The sequence below is a fragment of the Phalacrocorax aristotelis genome, chromosome 3, assembly GCF_949628215.1.
Source record: "Phalacrocorax aristotelis chromosome 3, bGulAri2.1, whole genome shotgun sequence".
NCBI lineage: Eukaryota > Metazoa > Chordata > Aves > Suliformes > Phalacrocoracidae > Phalacrocorax > Phalacrocorax aristotelis.
This window is the reverse complement of record NC_134278.1, coordinates 7,877,208-7,904,254: the sequence shown is the minus strand read 5'-3', so window position 1 is coordinate 7,904,254 and position 27,047 is coordinate 7,877,208. Positions and strand designations below refer to the sequence as shown.

At 44.3% G+C, this 27,047-nt stretch overlaps 1 protein-coding gene across 2 annotated transcripts in view; it reads left to right on the top strand.

Annotated features, from left to right (window-relative positions):
- The window catches only part of LOC142054297 (protein eva-1 homolog C-like), a 232,709-nt gene extending 205,977 nt beyond the window's left edge, over positions 1 to 26,732 (top strand). For both annotated transcript variants that reach the window (XM_075086676.1, XM_075086677.1), the window contains 3 exons: positions 13,523 to 13,687; positions 17,694 to 17,867; positions 25,256 to 26,732. In XM_075086676.1, coding sequence (XP_074942777.1) covers positions 13,523 to 13,687; positions 17,694 to 17,867; positions 25,256 to 25,626 — 710 coding nt within the window. In that variant the 3' untranslated portion in view covers positions 25,627 to 26,732. The remainder of the gene's footprint in view (positions 1 to 13,522; positions 13,688 to 17,693; positions 17,868 to 25,255) is intronic.
- The last annotated feature ends 315 nt before the right edge of the window (positions 26,733 to 27,047 follow it).

Genomic DNA, 27,047 nt, shown 5'->3' with positions numbered 1-27,047 from the left:
TCTCTCCGTTGCTATGAACAGGGCTCGTCCCAGCATGGGACAGAAATACTTTGAAAGACTGTATTTATGAGTTTCTCTGCTGTTTACAGGGTTCATAAACCATCCTTGTCTATACTAACTCCTGGAATTTCTTCGTTAAAGGGTTACTTGTTCAAAAAGATGCTTGCAGCTTCTTTGTGTTGGATTAATCCTTTCATCTGATGACAAGACATCAGGGGTGATGGGCTTGAGATATCCAGTAGAGGGAACAAATACTGCGATACAGAGCATTATACTTCACTTGAAAGAAGTGGCAACTTAAACTGGGTGCACGGTAGATAAAGGATCTGCACTAGGTTCAAGTTACTAGCAGCAAAGCTATGTGTTAAAGTCTTAAAAATTGTTTTTCTAAGAGTCCCAAAAAGGAACCCTAAAAATAGAGGTGCTATAGCACACGGGAAGCGAGTTCTTTGGCTGTGAGTTAGCAATCTGCATTTCCTAGAGAATATGTAATAAGAAACACTTTTAAACACATGGCAGATTAAGATGTGCCTCCATTTACACTTTTTAACTGATTGAATTCAGCCATTTTGAAAGGTGAACTAGGAGAGGTGGCAGTTCATGGGCCTTGCTACCCAAACAGACAGAAATTGGACCATGCTTGGCAAAGGCCACTAGAAAGGGAGTGTTGATGATCTTCCCAGAATGACTGACCCAGGGCTTGGCTGTGGTAGCAATGTGGTGAAGAGTTTCCAGTGAATCAAGTATTATGACTAGCTGGGATTTGTCAGAGGCCTGCTAGTCTGTTAGAGAGGTCTCAAGGGAGTCCCAAGTAGTCCTGGAATAATTTCTGCACTAATTGGTGGGTAGTTTTTGATTCAGGATCGTTTAACCGTGTTGACATTGGAAGAAATGAGATAAGCCTTTTGCCCAGCAATATCCTACACCTATATATAGATATATATAACTTGCATACTTGCAGCTCGGTCTTGCAAAGCCTTACTTGCACTAATGCAGGTATTTAACTGAAGCAGTTAAACTCAGAGGTTACTCAGCCTATTTGCATAATCGATGGAGGGATGAATTAGCCACCTCCCTCCCAGTAAAGTGCCTTCAGTTAGGTGGTGTCAATCCAGGTATCATTTGAGATGGGGACATACATATAAATTGATCTTAATTACATGTGTGAAGGGTGGAAAAGAGCAGATTAGTGTGAATGAGAGACTGTCTTTGCTGAACATTTCATGAAGCCTAATAGAAACTTAGCTTTAAAAAACTCATGTTCTCTTAAAAAAATCATTATTAAGTACTGGAAAGCGGCCACAAGCATCCAGCCCTGTGTATTCCCACAATTTTTAACCTGTGCTCCCAGACTGTGCTGGTGGAAGTAGCTGCAGGGTAGGTTGCATAAGAGCATAAGGTAGGTGCTCAGTAACATCCTGGCTGGGCTAAAACAAAACCCTGGCATTGTTTTCCATGGTATGTATCTGCTTTTATGTGGCGTCAGGAAAGTGACTATGATTTGCTGCTCCACAAAACTGGCAGTTACTCGCAGTAGCAATTGTAGTAACACTTGAGCTCGCAGTCCTTACTGCTCCCTCAGGATATGTGTGGAAGCAAGATGATGCATGCTACGTGTGTTTTGAGCAGAAAAAAGAATATATATAAAAAACATGCAAAGAACTTTTCACAGTCTACAAGCCAGATAATTTAAGGCTGATGCTGTGTCTTGGAGAGGTTCTGCCAGTTAAATGTACTTCTTTAAAAAAACAGGGGAGGTTTAATTCTCTCATAATTCAAAAACATCTATAGGGTTTTTCCTCAAACTTTCCACTGTGCTCAGGAAGTCTCATCCCCAAAGGAGGATGTCTCACAGGTTATGACCATGTGAATAGAATGATTTTTATTGAAAACAGTTTTGCCACTTTGTTCATAGATACTTGAATTTCAAGTTTGTTAATGTAGCCTGGCTTCTCATATAAGCCAAGTCCCAAACAACAGGAGCCAATGAGCCTTGCATCAAGGTCTAGATCTCAAACTAAATTGTATTTTTGTTCTGTAAATATTAAACTGCGTTCATCTGTATATATCTGAAGGGACTTTAGCACTGTATCTACCTTATATGGTCCTGTTCTCTTCTAGTCTTTATTCCAGATCTAACGATAACCTTTGCTTGTGCAGGGCTTCCTTGTGCATCTCATGGGCTCCTGGAAATTGCCACATTGTCAGTCATGTGACCAGACACAGACATTGCCTTTAATGGCAGAGGTTACCAGCTGCTTTCTGACGACATTCCTCAACCCATGTTAACAAGGCACCGCTATCTTTTTTGGAAAAAAATTCTAGGCCCTTGTCTACTTCTCTGCTGTTTGATTACTGAGAGGAAAAGCTGATGAACTGATAAAGAGCTAGCATGCACCACCAGATAAGTAGCACTTAGATAAAAAGAAAATGTTTTTTTTCAGAGCATAGTTTTACTGCTGTAATTACAAACAATTTTAATTAGACAAGGAGAGCAGACAGGAAGCATCTCCTGGCTGTGTCAGGCTGCTCCAGACACTGAGACAAACCATGGGGGAACTTCCAAGGAAATGCTGGTTTTGGTTTTTCTTTGACCGTTGGTTTTTCTGGATCACTTTTCTGATGTCTTACAGGTCACCAATGGTTTGTGAACTACAGGATGGGTGACGTTGCTTCAGAAATGAGCACAGGAAATCCCCTAAATGTCCATCTCGGTCAGTAGTCTCGGAGGAGAAATATTCCTAACTCTCTTAACTCTTGGAATATAATGGTTGGATCATATCAGGCTAGTTGTTGGCTCAGATGCTGAAGCATGAGGTTTCATACTCTGTTAAAATATTTGGGCAGTGCAGTGTAGCAGTGAATATTCTTACTATCCTTGCTATCTTCCTTTCCTGCCTGGGCTCCTACTTCCCTGCCGTTCCTCTCCTACCCCTTGTAGAGGCTGTCATGGCTTTCCATCAGCCCCAGAGTGTTTCAGGGCCTCTGGCCCTTTACTCCATCCCTTTCTCCCTACTTTATCTTGGATATGCTTGCCTTGACTATCCTTTAAGTGTTTCACAGTAATACGTAATACTCATGCAGCCACTGCCTTTGAGTATGATATAGTGAAGACGTTCAAGGGCCTCTTTCACTGACAGTGCTCGTATAGCTTTCACTGAAATTTAAGGGAGTATCTTTTGCCCCAAGTTTTATGGAGCTGGTTGCTGTGACTCAGCTGATGCCTGGTAACTTGCAGAGCTGCAACCACTTGGGTATGTGTTGGCATCCTGAGCACAAAGGCTCTCCTCCCTTGCTGGCAAGAAGTTCTTCGCATGAACAATGCCCTGGCTCCAGATCAGCCAGACTTGAACACACAATGCTTACTGCTCCGTCAGCATCCTCCTGGGAGCCACATATTGTGTCACATATTTTCCTGAAAAACAGATAAGCTGCACAAAAGACTTTCTACCAAGCTCCTAAGCCTAAATAAGTCAAGGACAACAGTTTTGTACTATAAAAGTAATTTAAAATAGTAAAGTCTTTCTTGCATTGTTAGAAGTTTGATTAAAATGACTGAACATGATGAAGAAAAAAAGGAATTGTGTCAAATCTGAAATTTAGCACTACTCTTCTTTGATCCAAAGCAGAATGGATATACTCAGAGCACTGCATAAAATTACACTCTGTAATAAAAGTCTCCTCTGAAGAGACCAACAAAGTAGTATTCTTTAAAATGCCTAAGAAATCCATACACAAATGGGCTGGTTTGCAAAGTAGCAATGTGATAAATGCAGTCCAAATAGGGGGAGTAGGGAAGACTGGAAGAATGAGTCCAATTTCCTTATAAATCTTATTCTCCTTTTTGTGGCATCCTCTGTATTGTGTCTTCCTCTTCACTGATAAAGGGACCAGGCCCCAGATTCAGGCATCCTTGTGTGCTGCAAGAAAAGGAAACCCAAATTTGACTCTTGGACTGTCTTGCTGTAGCCTTGCTAGTCTGGGAGACTGGCAGCTTGTCCCAGGCGCTGTCAGTCCCTGTTTGGCAGCCTCATAATTTTTAGAGTCTTTTTTGCCCTGCCTGCTGCCATTTCTGGAATTGAGGCTAAATAATTGAAAGGTCAGATTCTGATCATGCTCAGCATGTAAACAAAGGGAAAATTGCTTAATTCAGCAGGGTTGGACTCACTCCATATGTGAGTGCCAAGTCAGGTTTCTGTTCCTGCAGTGACCTTGCTGATAGTAGTTACCCATGCTCCTAGCAGTAGCACCTGAGGTGACATTAATGGTTTGACCCAGACCCACCTCCATTACCTAAAATATACTACTGCTGCTCAGATGTATAAAGTTACTGTCATAGCCTCCTCTGGGCCTGGTGGAGATTAGATGCAGATGGACTGCTGGAGAGGTTCTACAGCTCCAGCTGGCAGAAGGTCCCATGGGGGGTGTGGCTGAGCATGCTGGAATTTCGACAAGCCTCAGCTTGAGTCTCATCCTCCTAAAGATGTGTTATCTTGTGAAAATGCAGAGCTCTCCTGACTTTGGGAGCAAGCAGAAATCTACCAGATGAAAGTAACTTCGTATCTTCAGGTATCTCTTACAAGGCTTTCTTCCTTTTGATCCAGTTTTTTTTTCCCAAATAGAACGTGTAGGGAGCAGACTGGTGCACGCGATGCTTTCCACTGTGCCCTTGGAGACCAAAAGCCACATCAAGCAGGAGATTTATGAGTTGCTGGCAATAGATGCTTCATATTCTGTTCTTACATTTAAGATGATGAAAGAAGAACAACTGACTTTCATGGCTATGAAAGCAGGAGGAAAAGTGCCTGTGGATAGATCAAGCACATGCATCATTGGATAAAAATTAAGGTGTTTGTAGCTTCAAATCCTGATTTGAAAACTTCAAGATAGAAGAAAAATATCTGAGTAAAAGATGTGAAGCAGTTTGTAAGATTTTAACTCAGATACACTCAGGAGAATAAATCCAAAGGTAACATTATGATTCATTAATTATCCCTAATTAGGCTCCTAAATTTAAGTAGACAGAATCTCCCCTGGAGGCTTTCAAAGACACCCACCTTTCACTGTTGATGATACAGGGAGCTTAGGAACGTAGCTTAGTTAGAGAAGATTTCTTCATGAGGTACCTACAGGGCATGCATGGGTTGAGTGCTTGGATTAGGTGAATTGAATCTTTTAATAAGATTATTGTATTTCTGGACAGGCAGAAATAGGAGAAAGCTGGGTAAGGTGTTATGCAGCCCTGTGGAAGAGGGGGAGAGGTTGGTAGGGAGCAGTGCTTTTGTCCATCTGTGCCCCATGGAGTCTCAACTGGAGGTGCACCATGGTACCTTAATCTCCTAAAGCCTCTCACATCACAGAGGATGATGTGATGAGAGGATGATGTGTACCTGCAGGAGATTTCACTGGGAGGAACGGTGAGACTGAGCTAATTTTTGTTGCATGGACTTTATTTCTGGCCTGGAATTGCTGCCACTTCTGAAGTCACTTCTCTGATTGCAACTGCGTGAGAAAAGGATGAACATCTCCTCTTCTGCAGAGGCCAAACAAGATAAAAGGTTGTCTGTGTTATTGCACAACTTCCCTGCAGTTAGCTGCTGTCAGAAGATGCAGTAAAGGGCAAAGCATCCCCACTGCCTCAGGAGCAGACTTGGCAGGGTGCTCTGAAAGTTTGTATGAGTTGTGTCAGGCATCCCAGCTTGTCCTGTTTCCCACCAGCCCAAAAATCACCAACTGCTTTGGGCAGTGTCTGAAGGGAGGGGCAGGGGAGGAGGGCCCTGGTGCAGGCTGTGGGCTCGGGGAGGTGTAGGTGGCTTTGGTTATGACAGGGCTATTTTCCCAGACAGTCTCACTTGATTTCCGCGTGGTGCTTGGAAGTGGACTTACTGTAATTGGCATGAGTCACTTCCATGTTATCGGTGGTTTGGAACCACTGTGCACAGAAAAAACGCCTGCAGCAGGCTGAGTAACTCCTCCTTTCTCTTGGGTTTTGAATTCAGTTTCAGGATTGCAGACTACGTTGATGCTGGGTGAAAAAAATTCCCTTTTTAAAGTGACTGAAGGAGATGGAAAGCTGAGGTCTTGACCACTTGTGTTTGTTAAGCCTCTGTTTTATTTGTGAGTAAAGATTTTACATGGCAGCCCGTCAATCAAATCCCATCTTTCAGACTTACATTCTATTGCACAAAGTCCTTTCACATCTCCTGCTGTCTCCTGGGACACTTTACACTTTCTATGTAAACTGTAGTATATTTTTACTCTAAATATGATACAGGATGCCCAGAGGTACAATATGGCTTTGCAGCCAAGGCACAGAGTTGATGTCCAGTGCACTCAGCCTTCCTCTTCCTAGAAAGGTTGGACTAGATGATCCCCGAGGTCCCTTCCAACCTGGCATTCTGTGATTCAGATGGGGATGCCCAGGCCACCTAGCTGCTCACGGAGACATTTGAGAGGTGTAGGATCTGATGATCTCCTATCAAGTGATTATACTTATATCTGACCAAATAGCAATAGCTCTGCTCTCAGGTAAAGGGGGAATGCCCAGTGGCAGGGCAGGAATTGAAGGTATACTTTGGATGTTTGACACTACACCTGTGATAGTAACAAAAGCCAAAAACTCTTGCCACGTGAAGCAAATGGTGTTTTAGTCACTTGAAAAGGGCACATCCAACACTAACCTAGACGGCGGCACAGACAGCAGGAAGAGATTTGAGCTTGCTCCTTGGCCATGTCTGAGACCCTTGGGAAAAAGCCAAGGGGGTAGAATGTGCCTCAATTTACTTTTGCTAATCAAATTAATATCTGCATCCCCATGTTTCTAGCTACACAGCAGTGTTACTGTTGTCACCAGTTGTAGAGTCTATTCGTGTATGGGACTTTTCCTTCTTGCTCTGTGATTACACTGTGATATTTTGTGGTCTGACACAGCCAAAAATCCATTATTTTAATAGATATTGTTGACTGACTGCTTAGTGAATTTAGGTTTTCAGCACATAAAAAGCTGTAGTTCTGCAATCTGAGTGCGCCATATACCTCATATATGTGCTAAGGAGTTGCTTGTAATAGTTCAGAAACATGAATGATCCCATTTCTGACTGGATACTGTGCATTTTCAAGTCTCAAAAAAAAATCCTTCAGAGCTGCTACCCCTAAAAACCTGCAGTAGTTTATACTGGGTGTTTACTCATAGTAGGATTATTTTGTTGTTGTTTAAAGAGTATGTCAAGCATCAACAGTTCCTGGCCTCAACCTGCCCAGATAAAAGGCTTGGTTGTAATTTTCAATGGTAAGGGAGTCGTGTTTTGTTCAAATTGCACTGTGCTTCAAGCATTCACAGGAGGATTTGCTGAAGGTCCTGCAGATCTGCTTTAATCATACTGAGCTTTCAGAGTAAACCTTATGGGTTGGAAATGCGCAAGTGAATATATAGTGGAGGACTGGAGAACGACAAACCCCCCTGTCTGTATGTTTTTAAGACTGAGCTTTCATTGGTCTCCCCTCCAGTTGACTGATGTGTGTATATACAGTGAAGATGGAGATCAGGGGATAATTGGGTCCTGGGAATGGAACTGAGCAAGCATCAGGAAACAGCAAGTGGTCAAATTAGCAAAGAGAAGGGATGGTTTGAGTATGAGACTGAAATATAGGGAGCCTGAATTTGTTTCTTCTCTTTGGCACAGAGTCTGTGAAACTGGACAAATTTGATATTTAAACACTTTAAAATCTCTGTCCCTGAGCCAGTTCATCTGTAAAATTTGGGGGTTATAGCAGTCAAATGTTTTGACTAGGGGAATAATATATGCACTTAAACTGAAACACTCAGCAGCATATTGAAATAGCATTCCTCAGAAAGAGCAATATTCCTTTGCAAAATAATCTCTTGTGACAATTAGACAAACCTCTAGAACTGGAGTGTTTAAAACTAGGTAGATCAAAACAGTAGAAAGTATACAGCAAGTGATCTTAGTGAACAGAGAGGTGAGGTATCAGCTGGCCTTTCCATCTCTTAGCACCATAATTCAGAATTTTGCTGCTTGTAGGCACAGTAACCTTTTCTTTTCATAAGCCCTCAGTTTTCTGGCCACACAAGAGAGTGCTTGTGTGAAAACCCCAGCAGAAGGAGTCTCCATCAAGTACGAATAAGGACACTGTCAGCAGCACCAGCATGTGCCTTTTCACACTGTCCTGTTGGTTGCTTGTAAACTAATCTGATGGGCCTGCTCTGCCAGTGAGAGCACTCTGGCTTTGATTTTCCTTTGCCCCTGTTCCTGCAGGGGGGAAGCTGGCAGGCAGTGGCGATGAGGTTTTGTTGTGGGATTGATACCATTAATTCATTGCAACTGGGTAATGCAGGTCTCAGGTTGGGAACTGGTATAAATTATTGCTAGCATGATGTTGATTCAGACATATGAGCAGTGGGAGCTGGTAGCCGGGACTGCTTTTAACGTAGACACAGAAAGATTATATAAAGACTTGAAAGCCTGTAATGGCACAGGAATGAACTTGCTGATCCAAGAGCTCCTTTTCAGGTTTGTAACCTACAACCACCTTCTCCAAGTGCCTCCATGGAGTGTCACAGTCATGGTGACACTTCACTCTCCAGATCAAGTCCTGGCTCATGTGGAGCCCATGCAGGGATGCCCGAGTTGGACCCTGGGGTGGGTGGCAAAGCATGGCTTGCCATCCTGAAAGTTACACCTCTTCCTGTGCTGCTTGGCTGCCCAGCCCCAGTTACCAGAGAATTTTATCATTTTGATAAATAACCACATCTCAATGCTAACTGCTACCCCCTGAGAGACCGAAGGTCCCCAGATGCCCAGAGCAACGCATCTCCTCTCTTCCAGATGATCCCAGCTCATTTCTCATGTGCATTTTAAGGTGCAGGGCTCCTGATTATAAGCTGTGTTAATGCTTTGATTGAAGGCCCTATTTCTTCCCCTCCTGTCCACATACATCACTTGTTCTGCTGACTGAGATGCTTTAACTTCTCCGCTTGATTCAATGGAGCAGGCCAAGTGCCAACCCTTCCCTGCCAGGATTTCTGTGCTTAATGCTGAGATAAGACTAACATCCTAGGTACTTTTTTATGGCGGTTTTAATAACAAATAACTTTTCTTGACACCTTGCTTCAGTTCATGCCATGCTTTGTGTCAGATGAACTCCTCTCTGGAGAATTTAAGGAGGGTATTTCAAAGGAACCAGATGTTTGATCCTTCTTGTGGAGTTGGCTGCCACACAGAAGCTAACTGGAAATTGTGAGGTGTTATGCACTTCAGAAATCCTTTCAATTTTTCTCTCTTTCTAAATCAAGCTACCTGAGCTGTGTATTGGTTTAGCACTGTACAAACTAGAAAAAGAAGAGAATTGTTGCGTGCAGTCACTCTATGTACTCCTGGCCTTTCCTGGCAAAATATCCTCTACTGGATATGTGTGGCAAGGTTTTGGTAGCAGGGGGGTTACAGGGGTGGCTGCTGTGAGAAGCTGCCAGAAGCTTCCCCCATGTCTGATAGAGCCAATGCCAGGCGGCTCCAAGACAGACCCACCATGCCAAGGCCAAGCCCCTCAGTGGTGATGGTAGTGCCTTTGGGATAAGTATTTCAGAAGGGGAGGTGGGGGGAAACCATGGGCAATCAGAGCCAAAGAGAGTAGTGGGAATACATGAGAGAGAAAACTCTGCAGACACCAAGGTCAGTGAAGAAGGAGGGGAGGAGGTGCTCCAGGTGCCGGAGCAGAGATCCCCCTGCAGCCTGTGGTGAAGGCCACGGTGAGGCAGGCTATGCCCCTGCAGCCCATGGAGGTTAGCGGTGGAGCAGATATCCCCCTGCAGCCTGGGGAGGGCCCCACACCAGAGCAGGTGGATGTGCCAGAAGGAGGCTCTGACTCCGTGGGGGCCTGGCAGAACCTGTGGCCCCATGGAGAGAGGAGCCCACACTGGAGCAGGCTCCTGGCAGGACTTGTGACCCTGTGGGGGACCCACGCTGGAGCAGTCTGTTCCTGAAGGACTGCACCCCGTGGAAGGGATCCAGGCTGGAGCAGTTTGTGAAGAACTGTAGCCCATGGGAAGGTCTCATGTTGGAGAAGTTCATGGAGAGCTGTCTCATGGGAAAGGCCCCCACGCTGGAGCAGGGGAAGAGTGTGAGGAGTCCTCCCCCTGAGAAGGAGAGGCAGAGACAATGTGTGATGAACCGCAACCCCCATTCCTTGTCCCCCTGTGCCACTGGTTGGGGGGAGGTAGAGAAATTGTGAGTGAAGTTGAGCCCAGGAAGGAGGGAGGGTTGGGGGTACAGTGTTTTTAAGATTTGGTTCTATTTCTCATTACCCTACTCTGATTTGATTGGTAATAAGTTAAATTAATTTCCCTGAGTCAAGTCTGTTTTGCACATGATGGTGATTGGAGAGTGATATCCCTCTCCTCATCTCACCCCATGAGACTTTTATTATATTTTCTCTCTCCTGTTCAGCTGAAGAAGGAAGTGACAGAGTGGCTTTGGTGGGCACCTGGCATCCAGCCAGAGTCAACCCACCAAATGTCCTCAAGATGTTTATGGAGTGCACAGAGAAAAATGGTCCCTTGAAATGGAAAAGTCCTAGGTTCATGTGCCGTAGACGTCCTGTGTTGCACTAGGTTGCTTCCAGAATTTTAAGTTGCTGAAATGACGACAAGCACCTCTTAGGATTTTTGAAAGTACCAAAGTGCACGCTAATCAGGGACGTTAAGTAAATGCCTGCTTTTGGGAATCTCTCTTCATACCCACCTGCGTTTTTAGGTACCAAATACCTACTTGATAGTCATCTTACTTCCCTAGCCATCCCAAAGGGATAACAGCACAACTGTACCCCATTATGGTGCTGTGACAATAAAAAGTCTCTATGAATGCTTTCCTCTGGATACTTCTCCATCTCCACCCTTCCTTGGGATGCTATTGACCAGTTGCTGACTATGATGTTTGGCTTTACCCTGACTCCTCTCCCAGTCCCATAGGTAGCATTCATAGTGGCAATGACAAAGTGGAAAAGGCATAGCTAAGTTCCCTGAGTGCAATTAGGAAAATATGGTGTTTCTTTCCCTGACTTGGCTCAAATGTTTAAGTGTCTGGTGGTATCACCTTTTCAAAGAAACATGCAGCTCCATCCAGCCTGTGTTCTGCTGCCGAGATGGCCATGAATACTGGGAGGTGAAAGGAGATGTTTATGAAGAGTCAGTCTGAAACATGAAAGACTAGCCAAAATCTGCTAAAATTTTGTCTGTTTTCTTCTTCCTTCATTTTCTTCATTGGATGCACATCAACAGGTTACTAGGATGCAATTTGGATGAAAAGCATGCAAGGGAAAACTGCCTTGCGTCTTTCAAATGCCTTTCAGGTCCTCAGACTGAGGTACAGCAAAAGGGATCTTGATTTTTGGAGGGTGCTGAGCTCTATGCCTTCTGAATGTCAGGTCCCTTTGGTTGCTTAAATTAGGCACCCAGAATCACAATTCTCCCCGACTGTGTGGTCTGCAGGATGATGTCTCTTCTGCCTGCCGCCTCCCCAGACTTTCTGATATTTCTCTGGCACAGGTATCCCCCTTGCTTCTGTCTAGTTCCTAACAGGGGATGTGTTTCTTTTTCTGTCTTCCCGTCAGAGGACAGTTGCCAATTCAGGTTTCACTAGAAACTGCTGTGCCAGCTCTTTGATATTCAGAAGCTGTGGGGTTCTGATGTCTGTTTCCTGACCTAGCATGACTCTACTAATAATGCAAGAACTTCAGTGCTGATATCTTGGCAGCCTAATATAGGAGGTCAGTCAGTAAATACAGTTACAATTTTCTTTGCCTCAGCAAAGGCAGTAAGTCGAACACAATGTAAACAGGGTGGTTGGATCACTTCCCCCACCAGTAATATTTGTAGCTGTGCAGGCAAATTTAATGGGCGTGATTAAATCTCATGTTCCAGCTTGGCAGCTGATTAGCTGCAGGGGGCAGGTAGGAATTTCCTTTCTGTTCCAGGGTTGCAGTCTTTCCAAGTCCTCCTTCATGCTTGTGCCAAGGATCTTGAAATGCTTTGCATTTTTAATTACGCTTTTTCACACCCCTGTGAAGAGTGGAGATGAAAGATAGCACGATCGGCAATGAAGCAGTGGGGAAACTGAGGCACTAGGAGGTGGCAGCCTGCTTGGGACGAGAGAGGCAGTTGCCATTGGAGAAAGGAGCACTAAACATCCCAGAAATATTGGGGTTTCTGTGGGTGTAGGGCACTTATGCATGGTTGTCAACCATCTGTCTTTATCATAGTAAAGTCTTGGTTTTCTGCAGGGACAAAATGGTGGTTTTATGTATATATTAGTATACAGTCACTGATGGGGAAAATGTATCTTTCTCCTTAGAAATTTTAATTTCTTTTTCTCTTTCATCACTCTATTCCTCTAATTTCTGAGCAGAACGACGTGTATATGTGTTTCTTCTCTTTGTATAGAAAAGTACTTTGCTCTGAAACAGCCTCAGGTGCTGGCCATGGCTGAGGCAGAGAACTGGTTTGGTTCTGTAAATGACATGCTGCTCTGTCCCTACAGGGCAAATTAGTGAATTTACTGTGTGGATTCACCTTCAGTGGGTGTACACTGAAGTAGTTACACTGACTTTGATTTCTTTACCTGGATGTACAGCTGAAGAGCTGACCTTGCAACATCAAGGAGAAAATACTCTTCTTACTAAGGCCATAAGACAAAGAAAAGGCCATAGAAGTCCTGACAAAACTGTCACATATTAACCTACTCACCTGTGTATTGCTGATGCTGTGACTGAGAAACACAGAGAGCAGTAGTGATCAGCTGAGTCTTCACCCTCCATCTCAGGATGGTGGGAATGGAGAATGGGCCTTTCCCAGCTCACTTAAAGCCCAAAGCCCAGTGGGGACCAGTGTATTTTAGATCTCACAGGGTGGGGAGGGATTCTTACAAGTGGGTTTTTTTACTTCTGTGGTGGATGATTTAAGCTTTATGATTTCATGTGAACAGCATCCTCCAGAGGCTGGTTTTGTGAATCTGGAGAAGACACAAACTTCTGATGTGCAGTCTTGAGCCAGCAGCTTGATGGCCGGAGAGAGGCAGCAATTCAGGCATACCCCAAAGTCCCCGTTGTTATGGGGCATCCTGCCCAGCCTGCTATCACAGTTGGAACAGAAGTGTCTAGTCGGAGTACTCTGAAGCTTAGGGCTGAGGCCAAAGCCTGGCTTATTAGGCATTTCAGTTTCCAAGATGGGTGTCTAAATAAGATGTCTGAATCTGATCCTTAGTCTAGTCTTAAAGCTTAATTGTAAATAAACAATATCTTAATAACTTTATAGTTTCCAGCGTTCTCTCATTGAATGTCTCTGTGCTGGCGTTTGGCAAGCATTCATCATAGTGGTAAATGAGTGTCTGTTGGTCTGCACATGGTATAATTAAGTATCGGCTGAGCCCATAGTGTAATGTGATAATTCTCATTCTGACCCGCTGAAATAACTCACTCTCACAGCTGTGCTCTTCTTACTCCTCTCTTTCAGTTCCCAAGAAGCTTCTGCATGAAACCCAGCCAAGACCAACCAATTACCAAGGATTTCAGAAGCCACATTTTCCACTGCGGCCAAGAGTGTTTGATCCCAATGTTATAGAGGACGGCGTGTTCCTTTCTGATGTCTCTCCCTCCAACATAGGGCGAGCTCTTCCAGGTAGCTATGACTATTGGGATGTTGGCCCAAACCTCACTGTGTTGTGGTAACTGTTCCCTTCTGTCTCCCGTTATCTGGGTTTCTATATTGTTCCCAAACCCCATCCGTGCCACAGTCAGAAGGAGAAGCTTCAAGGTGTGACCAGCGATGGAGTGAAGTGAACTGTAAAACTCACACTGGGTTCCTTGAAACAGCGGTCATGGCCACGCATGTCAAATCTCATCACAGAAATACTTTACAGACCTGTCTAATAGAGTGGCAAAGTAAAAAAAAAAATGGGGCAGAGACAGTAGATCTACTTCACAGTGGGCAGAGAAGTTTTCAACTGAGTTTTGAAATGTGAAGCTATTTTCATAAAACACAAAGTCAAGAGATATGAATGAAGTCAAACCTTAGCTATCTGTAGGGATAGGTGAGTAAGAGGAAGCAATGGTGTAGGGATAAAGGAAAAGCACAGGTGAGCGTGAATTGGGTTAGTTGGTCATTTTGCACTGTGTTTCCCAACACACAGGAGATGGTATACAACATTACCTCTGAAATTCCCAGCTTGTGCTCCCAGAGATTCAGCTCTAGGCTGGGTATGGGCAGAGCTACCTTGTCTCTGTCTACACTCCTGGCATAGTTAATCCACAGCTTGGACAGTAAATCCACAGATAATTAGGAGTCGGCAATAACAGATTTGTCAGTTTGGAGGTCTTACTAAAAAATTGTCAAGGAAAAGAATTTGTGTTAGCCCAAAATAAATATTGTCATCCTGGTGTTTCTTTTAAACAAGAAAAAAAAAGATCCTGAATTCATTTTCATTCGTCTAAACATTTCACTCTACAAATGACACCTTTTGTTTAGTTTTCACATTGTTTATTCATTCATTTTTAAAATATGCACCACTTTTCAAACAAAGATGTGATTTGGAAATTAAAAGCTAAACAAAATTTTTGAAAATAGCAAAAGGAAATATTTGGACATTTATGTAATCTCCCTTTCCACTTTACTTCTTTTATCAACACTATTTCCTAAAGTCAGCCTGGTATCCTGAATAATCTCTCCTATGCTTATACTGTGGTGTTGTGCAAATTTACTGCTAGCTAAAATAATTTTGCTCAGCTTTGGTGTGAAGTCACAGGGAAACAGTTCGAGTGATTGGGAACAGCTAAGAAAGGGTGATGAAGAGAGAAGGTGAGCTGATTAGCCATAGTCAAGGTCTTCAAAACTAGCAAGAAGGAAAGGGGTTGTCTTTTAGTATGATCCTGGAATGAATGGCAGACCAGGGAACTGCATAACGTAGCAACACATGGCCCTCATGAAATTGTGTTTGTTTGTTTTTTCCCTCCTGCATAACTCCAGTCATTTTCTGTCTGTGCTTGTACAATCCTGCAGATGACAAAACCAGTTCTGTGGTTTTGTGGTGCTCTTTGCTAGAGTATAGTGTATGCAGATGAGTATTCATTTAAAAACTTGTTTGATTGCATCTGTTCTTTGGACATGTCAGAAGTGGAAAAAAAGAAGATTCTTCTTACATGGCACATGAGAGGAGTTATGCCGTACTCTGTCTCCTAAATACACCATTATTGCAGAGCACCGTTTTCAAGGGCTGCCCCGTGCCCAACAGAAGTGGTGTCCATCTGAGCCTTTCCTGGCTGATCTAGCACACGCACATGGAAGCTCCCACTTCAAGTGTAATTTAAACCTTAGTCCTAGTGAGATCCCGTGGAGGTGGGTTGTCACTAACTCAGAACAGGACTTGTGAGAGAGCATGGCGCAGAGGCCCCAGGTTCATTCCCTCACAGCTCTGTGCAGCTGCAGTCCAGCCACATTAACTGGACTTTAATGCAGAGTTGTAGAATCTCAAAGACCTAGCAGGAACCTGAAGCCATTTAACTCAGCAGTCCTGTTTATGATGAGGTATAGTAATGAAATATATATGAGATTATATCCTGGTGCTGCCCTTCATTTTTATTGATTGTGAAGGGATTTTAGATTAACTAGTTCAGAGCCAGTCCTCGGTATGTAGACACCTTGAGCAGGATTCAGTTACCCCCATATGAATGTGTCATTTGAGATGATCTGGGGTGTTCACCTGGCTTCTAGATGCTGCCCTAGAAGTGTGAGATTTTCCCCTACATCCCTTCTCATACCTGCCATCTCTGCGTGGATGTCCTCCTGACCCTGGGGTCTCTTAGTTGTCTGTGTATGAGCAAATACATCAAGCTTTAAGTGTCTGCTATGGCCAGAGCTGAATGACTCTGTAGGATCTGTCAACTAATAGCAGGATTCATTTGCCTCAGTTCAGATACACGTTGCTATGTGAGATGCTCTGAAGTATCCAGTTTTTAGGTTCCGTTTTTAGAAATGAAAAATCTACCCTGCTTCTATGGATTTATTTACAGAAACAGTGGTAGAGACAAATCCAACCACTTGTACAGACATAGATTTACCAGACAGGGAGAATAGAGGGCATGTTGGTGTCTACATCTGAATTAAAAGATTTTCCAAAATGTTGCTATTGATTTCCTGCTGAATGTGCCCTTGACCCTCTGTGCCCTAGTGCCTCCATTTGTACAACTGATTTTCAGTGATCTCTATTCTCCTAAAAGAAGAGGTTCCTGGGATATTTTTACCTTTTGTATCTGCCACCCGGGCACCCATGTTTAAGCATGTTGCTTCAGGGCCATCTGTTTACATCTTGGTAGCTTGTAACATGTGGCTTTCCCAAGGCCATGCAGCTATTCAGTGGCAGAGATACAACTGTGCCTGCATTCCTTGGGGCTGATCCCTTACAGCAACACCTGGACATCCATCCCTGCTGCTTCTCCTCTGAGGCAGATCAGGCATTGGCATCACTGCATGCACGGTCATGCACTCCATCCCTCTCCATCCAGTATTACCTGTTCTCTTTGACACCCCTCAATTTCTGTTACTGCTCCCCTGGGCTGAGCCGCTTCCTGGCACGCACAGCAGGAAGCTGAACGTGACATCTCACGCTGCTGGGTTTGCAGGGAAAGGAGACGGATCAGGCAGCCGGTGACCACAGACCATCTCGTGTCGTGGCTGCTGTCAGAGTGCCTTTGCTTACCTGGCACTGATGGCATTATCAGAGATAGACCTGACAGTTCCTGAATTTAATACCCGCAGATAAGTGGAAGCCAGGTGCAAGTCTGTGATTTTGCAGTGTGATGCTTGCTTTTGGCCAGAACCAGACACCCCAGGGAAGGGAACCTGAAAAACTGTAATAGCTACAGTTAAACAATCACATGGGTGATGGAGCTGGATCCCATGCACTGACTTTTTAATATGTTTTTAAAACAATTAGTGTTTTGTGACTAGTGGGGGTGTCTGCCCGCAGATCAAGGTGCAGGGAGCACTCGGCAGCAAGCTGATAAGGTCTGAAAGGGTCTCATTGAGCCTCCTGGAATGAGCTGCCTCCTTAGCTCCAGTCTTCAACAAATAAAATAAAATCATTAACCCATGTTCACTCACCTCTCCAAAGGGGAAATGGTGTCTGGGTGAAACACAATACGAGTGGGCTTCTGAAGGAAGTAATAAATTCAGGTCTGCCCTTCCCCGTGAAGGCTGGAGAGAAAGCACGTCTGTTTGCCAGGTGTGGACGGATCACTACAGCATGACACCAGCAGAGGATTGCCGGCTCTGCCTGTGTTTTCCAGTCCTTATTACAAGCTTAGCTGAATCCACTGCTGATAAAGGCTCCTTTGATTTACATAAGAGAAAAGAAACCTGATTATATATTTGCTGTAGCATAGGTGGGTGTGTCTAAGTGGTGACATGAAAGAGCAGGAGAAGGGGGAGAGATGCTGCCAGGATGCAGACAGGGTATGTGCTCAGCTGAAGCTACCTGAGAAGGTTTAGTTGCCCCCCAAAAAGGGACAAAATTGGAGGGCTTGCTGTTGAGCAGCTCCAGATTTCTGAATGCAGATGCTGACCTGGTGGGGATAGGGCAGGGTAGGGCTGGAGCACGTGCCTTGTTCCTCATTCCATTTCTGTTTCAAAGCAGAGAAGAAGAAAGGGAGATCGGCCACCTTCTACCCTCTAGACAACACCCCCTTCCTGCTTCCCGTGGATGAGACACAACCGCCGGCACTCAACAGCAGCATGGAGCCCGTGGGCGTTAGCACAGAGATGGCACTGCTCAGCAACGTCCTAGCAGCGTATGCCTTTATCACAGGTAGGTCTTGTGGCTGCCATCTCTCTGGGCTCTCACGAGCTCCTTGTAGACCCTCAACTGAACCTATATTTCACAGTCACCTAGGGCTAAATCTGCCACTTTGAAGCATTTGTATTTTTCATTCATCTCTCAGCAAATTCTCCCTTGAAAGACCTGACCAGGGCAGCTCTAGCAGACAGTATATAACCGGGTTTATTGTGCTCTGCTTTGCACTGGATTTGCTCTCATCTGGAGTTAAATACAATGTAATCTTACATGTGGTATTATTCCTAATGTTCCATTTTCCTGGAGATCAAAGCCTGACTCATTAAGGAGGCAAGCCTGTTGTCCTGTAATTTGGAAAATAAGCAGCACTCAGATCATTACCCTGCTTAGGAGAATTTGGCTTATCTTCAGTGGAAGTGTGAAGATGAAGTAACTTGAGAGTCTGCTTAATTGCTTATTTAAATCTAGTTTAGAGTAAGATTTCCTTGGATCACAGTTTATCTTTCACCCACATGTATCTTTCAAGTAACAGAGGTGCAGTCTTCTAATAAGATACATTTTAAAAGTTGAAATAAAGATTGTATACCCTACTGAGTGCTTGGGATCAACACCAGTGATAGCACATAGTGAAGCAGAGGCAGGTGATATAGTGCAAATATTTCCTATCCCACAGCTGCATGAGGTACCTTGTCAGCAGTAAGGGTTGCCTAAAGAGTTGGAGGACCTAGCCCAAAACCAGGAGAGGCACTGGCTGAATAGCATCGGATGCACTAATTCAGCATATTTTAGGCCAATCTCTGCTGCTTTCACCAGAAGGAGGGCTCTGGTTTCTGTGTAACTAGCCTCCTGAGGCAGGACATACTGTTTGTGGTCACTTTTTCTTATGGGTGTTTTCCATTTGTTTAATGAAAGGTTTCTATGCTTATTACCTTGCAGTGTTTATTGCCTAGCAATAATACCTTGCTAATAATATTAATGTGTTGCTCTTTTGCTACATGCTGTTAATAATTCTGTATACTGCAGCCAGTCTGCTGGCACCACTGTAACGCAATTATGCTATTCTGGAGCTTTGAGGTCTGTGTAACTAAAACTCCAATATCTGTGAGCTAGTTTTTCATGTCTGTGTGCCATTCAGTCTTGCTAATTCATTAAATATTAATGCATTCTCAGTGCCATGCTCTTGCTGAGATACCATCATGTTGCTGCAGACCAGTATTCTGGTTTGAAACAACTAACCTGGGCTTTGCGGTTTGGCATCACTGAGTAGATTAGTAAGAGTCTTCTGCACATTTAGTGGAGGGTCCTTCTAAAAGTACCATGAATGGTGAATCCAAAGTTCTCCCCTTCTACACGTCCAGTGGTGGCATCAGGATCCATCTTTTCATGACACCTTTAAGAAGCAGGCAGCTTAAGAGGAATTAGTAGTATTCTTCACAAAAGGTAGCGGAGTAGGATGTATTTTTGTCTTGCACAGCTTCTCTAAGGAAAGATTAGAACAAGCAAACTTTAAAGTAGTCTCCTCTCTGTCACACTTCTCCCCATCTCTTACCTACAGTTGCCATTTTTTAGCATGAAAATACCTGCATTCCCAATCTTACTATAAAATAAAATGTTGTTAATATTATTTTTCCCCTCTGAACAGTAATGGACAGCAGAATGTTGTAGGATTTATGGTTGGGGACAGCTGGGACTATGATTCAGGGCTGCTGACGATGCCCCATGGACTTTGCTTCCACAGACCACAGCAGAAGTCTTTGACCCGGCATTCGTTTTGTAGGGCACAAGGCCTTGATTCATTCCCTTCACAGGGTGTCAGTCTTGGCAGGAGCCTCTAGATTTTACTGTAGCACAAATAATAAATAAGGACAGCTTTAACTGTCTTGTTTCTGTGGGATTTGCTTGCCCTCTCATGATGTGGTCTCCTTGTGATGTGTTCACATCCACTGGATGTCAAATAGGTAAAACTCAGACCTCACGACTTTGGTTTCCAGTGATGAGTTCAGGAGCTTGTTGCTCATGTTTTCCAGTATACTTAACCATGGCTGTTAGATGGGTTTTAGTCTCAATGATATATATGTTCAGTTTGTTATTTATTACAGAAATAATTGATGGCTGCCCCATGGATTGAAACAGCAGATGCCCTAAACCATCTTTATCTGCTGCATGCAATTTAGCCCCCTGCTTTTAGCAGAAACGATGGATTTGGAATTATTTATTTTGTCATACGTGAATATGGAGAGGTTTTAGATTATGAGTTCAAAGACAAGCTGTGTCACAGGGCACAAATATAATTTGCATAAAACTAGAGCACTGCAAAGCCATTCCTCTTCATATTGCAGATTTTGAGCAGAGGAACAGTTGGAATTTTTCATTCTCCCTGAGTTTGGGGCCCTGAAGGCAGCTTAAGCCACAGCAGCTGTTGATGTCCATAGAGGAGCCATTATAGTGGCTCAGGAAAGGCAGGGTATCAGGCGGCCAGGGAGGGCTGGTTCTGGTTCACACATCTTCCCACTGCTCCTGACCACAGCCTTGGTGCCAAAGAGAAACATTAGTGCAAGAACTGTTCTGTTTCATGACACTAAAAACATCTCTCAGGTAAACTCTGCAGACTGAAAGTGCTGTATTCAGGGCTTCCCTGTGCTGATGAGTTGGCTTAAAACAGGACTTTGAAAGAGAAAATTGTAAATAGGCCGGGACAACATATAAAGGTGTTTTTTCTGTTGGGGCAGAGTGTGTTGTATACTTTCACACCCACTCCTGGAAAAAGCAACTACGGGCGCTTGGTATTTCATGGGTAAAGTGCGTGCTTGAAAGGACATTCCACTCTACTACTTTTCCTGCCTCCTGGCAGTGGGGTGTCTCTTAGCCTGAGTGGTGCATCCACAAATCAATGGGATCCCCTCTGTGCTCGGTGGTGTTCACTTTTTCTGCACAAAATGGCAAGGTTTGGGTGGGCAGCTGCAGATGGAGTCTGCAGGTTCAGTCACTTGCACGTGCAGAGTCTTGCAGTGCACAGAGGCGAGAAGAGCCAATATTAGCGAAAGCCTCTGTGCCCATTTCCACAATCTTTTTGGCCAATGTTCCCTTATAAAATTTGGGAACATTCCTATTGACAACCGAGGAGTGAAGAATCACAGCACAGCAGGAAGAAAAGCCTCTTTGCAGGACTGTTGGTTTTCACCGTCAAATCTGTTTGCAGCTATCATCATGGTTAGGAGTGTCAAAGCCAGTTAGGTGTTAGTCTTATCCCAGCTTCCAGAATTATGAAAACAACATTTCTTCAGAAATGGGGAGAAAGAGTGAGCATTGTCAATGAGGAGTGAATTTATGAGCTGATCAAACAAATAAATATTACCTGGAGTTCAGTCTTGCAAAAGATAACAATTTGAAAGGTGATTTTCTTTACAGAATTAGTTTTTTTAATTAGATGCAATCTCTGCCTACAAACCTCAGACCTGTTATTTGTCATGGACCTGTTCGAAAGCCTGTCTGAGTGTTTGGAAAGACTTCACTAGCCTCAATGACAGCTGGAACTGTCTTTGCAGTCACAGACTACCAGCAAGACCAGAACCATCCCTCATGGTTGTATAAATATCAAATATTCAAATTGTATCAGAGCACTTCCAGTGCCTCCTTTTGGACTGGACCTGATTCTAGTTTTGTCATTGCATTCAGGCTGAAGTAGTTGGAGGGAAACCTCCACAAATCCCTGTTATATTCTTCTTCCACAAGCAAAGCTTTGCTGCCAAGTTATTAACAAGGGGCTTCCAAAAAACAACCCAGGGGACATAATTCCAACTTTCAGACTGCTTGGCCCGAGTCTTATTAATAAGGGGCTCCTGGAGAGCTTCCTCTGTTCTACAAGGGGATTTCGGCAGCCTGTGGGGCTAACTGTAAATTCCCTAGAAGATATTGCTCCTACTGTTTGTCTGGCCATGCTTAATGTTGAACCTTTTACTGGGGCCCTCTGAAATTTTCCTCCCCGCTGAGGTTTCTGAATGCATGAAGCCATCACAGGAAGCCAGCAGCGTTAATGCCTAGATTGTTTTTTATTTATTGAAACAATTTATTATAATAGCAATAACAACCTTGGCCTGGGGCATTTCCTGGGGAATTAATGGCAGTCTGGGCTGATGCTCCCAGCAGATTGTTAGCCCTCAGGAAACAGGCTCCGTAATTGCTGCTGGTTTGGTTGGAAAAACAAAATAAAATGTGTTTCTAATTTTTGGCCAGTTTGAGCACCTAGAAAATGGTGGGTTTTGTGTAGAGGGTTATAAAGAGCATATATCTTTTGTCTGCATGGATTAAATTCAGGTTTGACTCAGTGACATTTTCATCAGTGCTTTCAGTCCAGAAAGAGAAATACCAGGAAGGGGAAAGGTAACCCCAGCTAAAGAGGTTGACAGAAACTGGGTCCTGCTAGAAGTTTAGGAGGAAAACATAGCTCTGAGCTGTCATCCATAGCAGTGGTAGAAGAAGCTACACTGATAAAAATCCATGTGTTAATGCATGTACACACAAACACACAAGTGCACATCAAAATCATGTTAACTCCTGCTACTGATGTCCATAAAAAAAAAAAAAATGCTTTTTTTTTCAGATATAACAAGTGTTTTGAGGAGCTTCAGTGTTGGTATGATGAATCTGGGCCACCTTCGAGTTTTTGGAAGATGCTGAGCATCCATTTGCTGAAGAGGTTGCCCCATTTTGGTCTTTGGAAGTAGAACATGCAATGGGGGAGGCTCTCAAAATCACTAATCAACTGTCAAACCCACAAATCCAGGCTATTGCTGACTTAGCTACTTCAACTGAGAAAGAGCAGAGCCTGTGGTTTTTAGCTTAAGTTGTTCTTTCTGCTGTGAAAGAAAGAGATGTTGCTGTGCGAGTGGATTGTACATATGATAAATGCCAAGACTGCAGTTGAACGTAGGGTTACAGCTCAGTGAGGAAGTCCAGACAGTGTCTCAGATGTTGACAGAGTAGCTGTAGGAGCTCATAAATGCCACCGGAGCCCAAAGATTCAATTACAGCCATCGCACTGCACGAAGGGCTATACATACAAGCACAAGCAGAGGATGAAAAATGATTGCTTAAGTAGCAGTCGAGGTGCAGCTTGCTCATGAGCTGAATACAGGAGCACGGAAAAAGGAGTGCGGAGGAGGAAGGAAAAGCAGGACATGGACAAAAATGGGGGAAGATGAACTGCATGCGTCTGCGTCTCAGGATCCAATCTATGGGTTTTTTATGAGTTACTTTAAAAGAGTGAGCAGTAGAACTAATGCAACCAAATCAAGCCCATGTGTGTGCAGGAACGTGGTGCTCAGGAAAGTGTGCCTGGCATCCTGTCAGCCAGGCAGAGCAGAGGCAGACTGGACCAAGTGTCTTCCAGTACAAATCGATCAGTTCTGCTCATTCTCCTTCTCACACATCCACGCTCTGGATGTCCTCGGAGCCCTCCTTAGGCGTACTTGCAAAGGGAGCTTTGCAATTACTGCCCTGAGTTATACTGCACGTGGAGATAAAAGCGCTATTGGGTAGTGATCCTACTTTTCCTGGGGTTTTCAAACCTCTGATATTTAGTCCATTTCTTTACTGTTCACACAGTACCAGATGGGCAGTAGCTTTGCTACTGCACAAACAGGGCTGCAGTTTTGAGTTCTGCCCCTTGAGTTCAGAGTTGCCATTAGCTTCATTGGAGCCAGGATTTCACTCAGCCAGACTGCTACAAGAGCCATTGGCATACCCTTCATGCCTGCCCTGGTATCTTCTCTTTGGATTTTTGTTGCCTCACTTTTGTCAGAATAGCTTAAAACCTCTGCCTTTGGTCTCACTTGATGTTCCCATTAGTGCTGCATTTCTCTCCTCTCTTTTTTTGGACTTGTTGAATGCATCTGCTGCAGTTTTCTCCTCTTTTTTTGTAGTCTTTCTTCAGCCTGTTTTTCCCTCATGCCATCCACACCAACCACTGTAGCAACAGTCTCATGCTTTATCAGCCAATTTTCAGACTATCATGACATCTTCCTGTACCTTGTCTTGTCAGTCACCTTTGAGATTTATTTGGGAAAGAAGTGAAGAGCTCAAAGGCGTTTTGTCTCTGTAACTGTTCCATGAACATCTCCAAGCATTGAGCTATGCCTTGCCTTGAACAGTGCCCAAGTCAGTGTTTGGGCTTTGACCACTGAATAAGAGAGTAATTTAGGCTGGAAGAGGCCTTCAGGGGTCACCTGGTCCAACCCCCTACTCAGAACATGGTTAACTTCAAATTTAGAGCCAGCTTTGAAATTAAGGCAGGGACTTGTCCTGTTGAGTTTTGAATATCTCCAAATGGTTTCCAGCTCATCTTCTGCAAACTTCACTTTAAGGAAATCAGCGAATCTAAAAGCACAGTAGGGGGAAGTGAAGGAAGGGCACAGCCTTTTAGTTACAGAGATTTTTGGGGGCCGAATGTCAGGCTCTCAGCTGTTGGAAGTTGTTACAGCTCCGTCGCTGAGTTCAAGGGAATAAGACTCATCTGAGGAACTGACTCCATCCTTGCACTCCGAACTCCCAGCAGACACAGTGGAGCAGAGCTGGCTTTGACACTGCTGCTTGGTTCACCTTCACCCGTTCAGTGTACCTATTAACCTGGAATATGCTGAGATGATTCAGCCCAGGGGAATTGCAGTAACAACATTTATCGTAATTATGCTTCTAAGTAGTCCCATGACCCAAAAAAAGAAAAAAAAAAGAGGTAGTTAATAAACAAGATGACCTAGTTTAAAAGGCATTGTGGATCCTTTGGAGTCTTGTTATATCACCTCCAAAATGTGGCTATGTAGCATTCATCCTATTAGGGCACTGACTCCAGCTATGCTTGGAGCACGGGTATACATTTTGGTGGTCTGGGCAGAAAGCCAGTACACTTGCTTTAGATAAGCAAATGAAACATATGAATAAATAATATGCATTTTTCCATGCTGCAAGGCTTCCCGTTTCAGCTGGGCCACAGCACAGAGAGCTTTGTAAATCATCTTTTTTCCTCATATGATGCTAATGGATGCGACAGAGAGATGCACTTAGCTGCTGCTGGGCGTGCAGCACCCTAGTGTCAGCCCTGCTCGTGCAGCTACTGGAATTAGCGTTTTATTCTGCGGGCTGCTCTTTCCTCTTCCAGACAACTCCAAGACATGACTGCAGCAGACCCACATTCTGCATGCAGGCAAATGCCTTGGCAGCAAATCCACCATTTAAATTCCCCTTCCTGGTTTCCCTGGGGAGAGAAGGCAAATGAGGGTCTGGAAGTAAAAGTAACCATTAGAAACTCTGCCTCTCCAGAGACCGTGGCTGGTGTGTGCACAGAGGAGCTCTGTGTGTTTTGTTCTTTTAAGGGTTGTTCTCGAGAATAATTTTCTTTCCCCTTTCAGAAAACCCCGAGCGGGCAGCTCTGTATTTTGTCTCCGGAGTGTGTATTGGACTCGTCTTGACCCTGCTGGCCCTGGTGCTACGGGTGTCCTGCCGAACTGACTGCAAATGTTCCTCCGCGAAAAAACCTCCTCGGGAGCGGGAGAGCGACAGCGACAGCAGCGACAGCGATGACGATTCGGACACCACTTCGGACCTGTCTGCCCGCAGGCACCGCAGGTTCGAGAGGACTTTGAACATGAATGTCTTCACTTCAGCGGAGGAGCTGGAGCGAGCTCAGCGGCTGGAGGAGCGGGAGCGCATCATCCGGGAGATCTGGATGAATGGCCAGCCGGACATCCCAGGGACCAGGAGCCTCAACCGTTACTACTAAGCAATGGGGAGTCCGACCGTCCTGCCCTGCACCCTGGGGCTCCTCCACACATGATAGAGGAGAGGGAGGGAAGGAATATTACGTGGGTGTCTCCCCTTTTCCTTTCAGGCGTGCTACCTGGAGCAGTGTGGACGGACAGCAATAAAGCTTTCCCCATCTCCTTCTCCCCGACATATTGCTATCACCCCTTTTCATGGACACTTTCTGGTTACAACAGAGGTGGTTGGCAACTTCACTTCTTAGTAGCAGGCAGGAAGGTGACAATTATAGTCCTCCCATGTGGGACATGGAATTTGGCAAGCTGCGGTACGAGTGCTCCTCTCTTACCTGGGGAGAGAAGTCAGCCAGGTTTTGGTGTTCATTTCGGACGTTTTGGTTTCCCTTTCCTGAGGATTGTGGGAGAATTGTGAACAGAACGACAAATCTGGAAAGATGATTTGGGAAGGGAGGGGGAGGTGTATCCTGATCGATTGTCTTGTGACTTCAGAAGCCATGAGATTAACCTAATTAAAACCCGATGGCAAATACGACTTGTTAAGAACTGGGGGGTGGGAGGGAGGGGGATTCTTCCATTGTGAAATCATCTCGGTGCTTGGATGTTTGCCGTAGTGTATTCAGTTATTTATGGCTGTTGTTTCATCTTCCTTTTCAATAGGAACATTTCTTCTTCTTCTTCTTTTTTTTTTTTTACTGACACCTCAGGGATAAAATCCTATTATTTTTTTGAGTCTGTTCTCCCTGCTGGCCCCTGTCAAACACAATCCAACCCACCTCCAACAGTGAAATTATGGTAATATAAGAGATGTGTCAGTGACTGGTGAGAAGTTAACAACCTCAAAGAGGTTGAAAAGGGTTTTCTTTTTGTTTTGTTTTAAATATATATATATATATTTGAAGATGCTGCACAGGAATGTGCCTTATTCTTTTTTGTTGTTGTTAAACTACAATTTTCCTATGGATAGCAATGCACAATGTTTTATATATTTTATTAAAAAAATAAAAAAACCAAAAGGTCTATGTTTACCAGAGGAAAATGGAGACAGAAGAAGCCACATATGACAACAGAATGGGTATAAATGCTAAATAAACTCTGGTTTGCTTCAATACATTTGAATTTGCATCCTCACTTTTGGCATAGGTTTTGCTCAAGGGAGATGCTTTGGAAGAGCAGCACACCTCTGCAGGCAATCAAGGCTGACGTCTTCTGCATGCAGGAACCTGGAGGCACTTTTTCCTTTGGCTGCAGCCCATCAGTCTACTTCCATGGTGCACATGGGCAGGAGCAGCTGAGCAATGTGTTGGTTCCCGAGGGGCCACACCAAAGCCTACTTGCACCAAGGGAAAGAGTCCCAGTGATTTCATAATGCTTTGAGTCTGTTCCCCAGACCTAGATCATACCTGGGACAGAAGCAAAAGTTAAA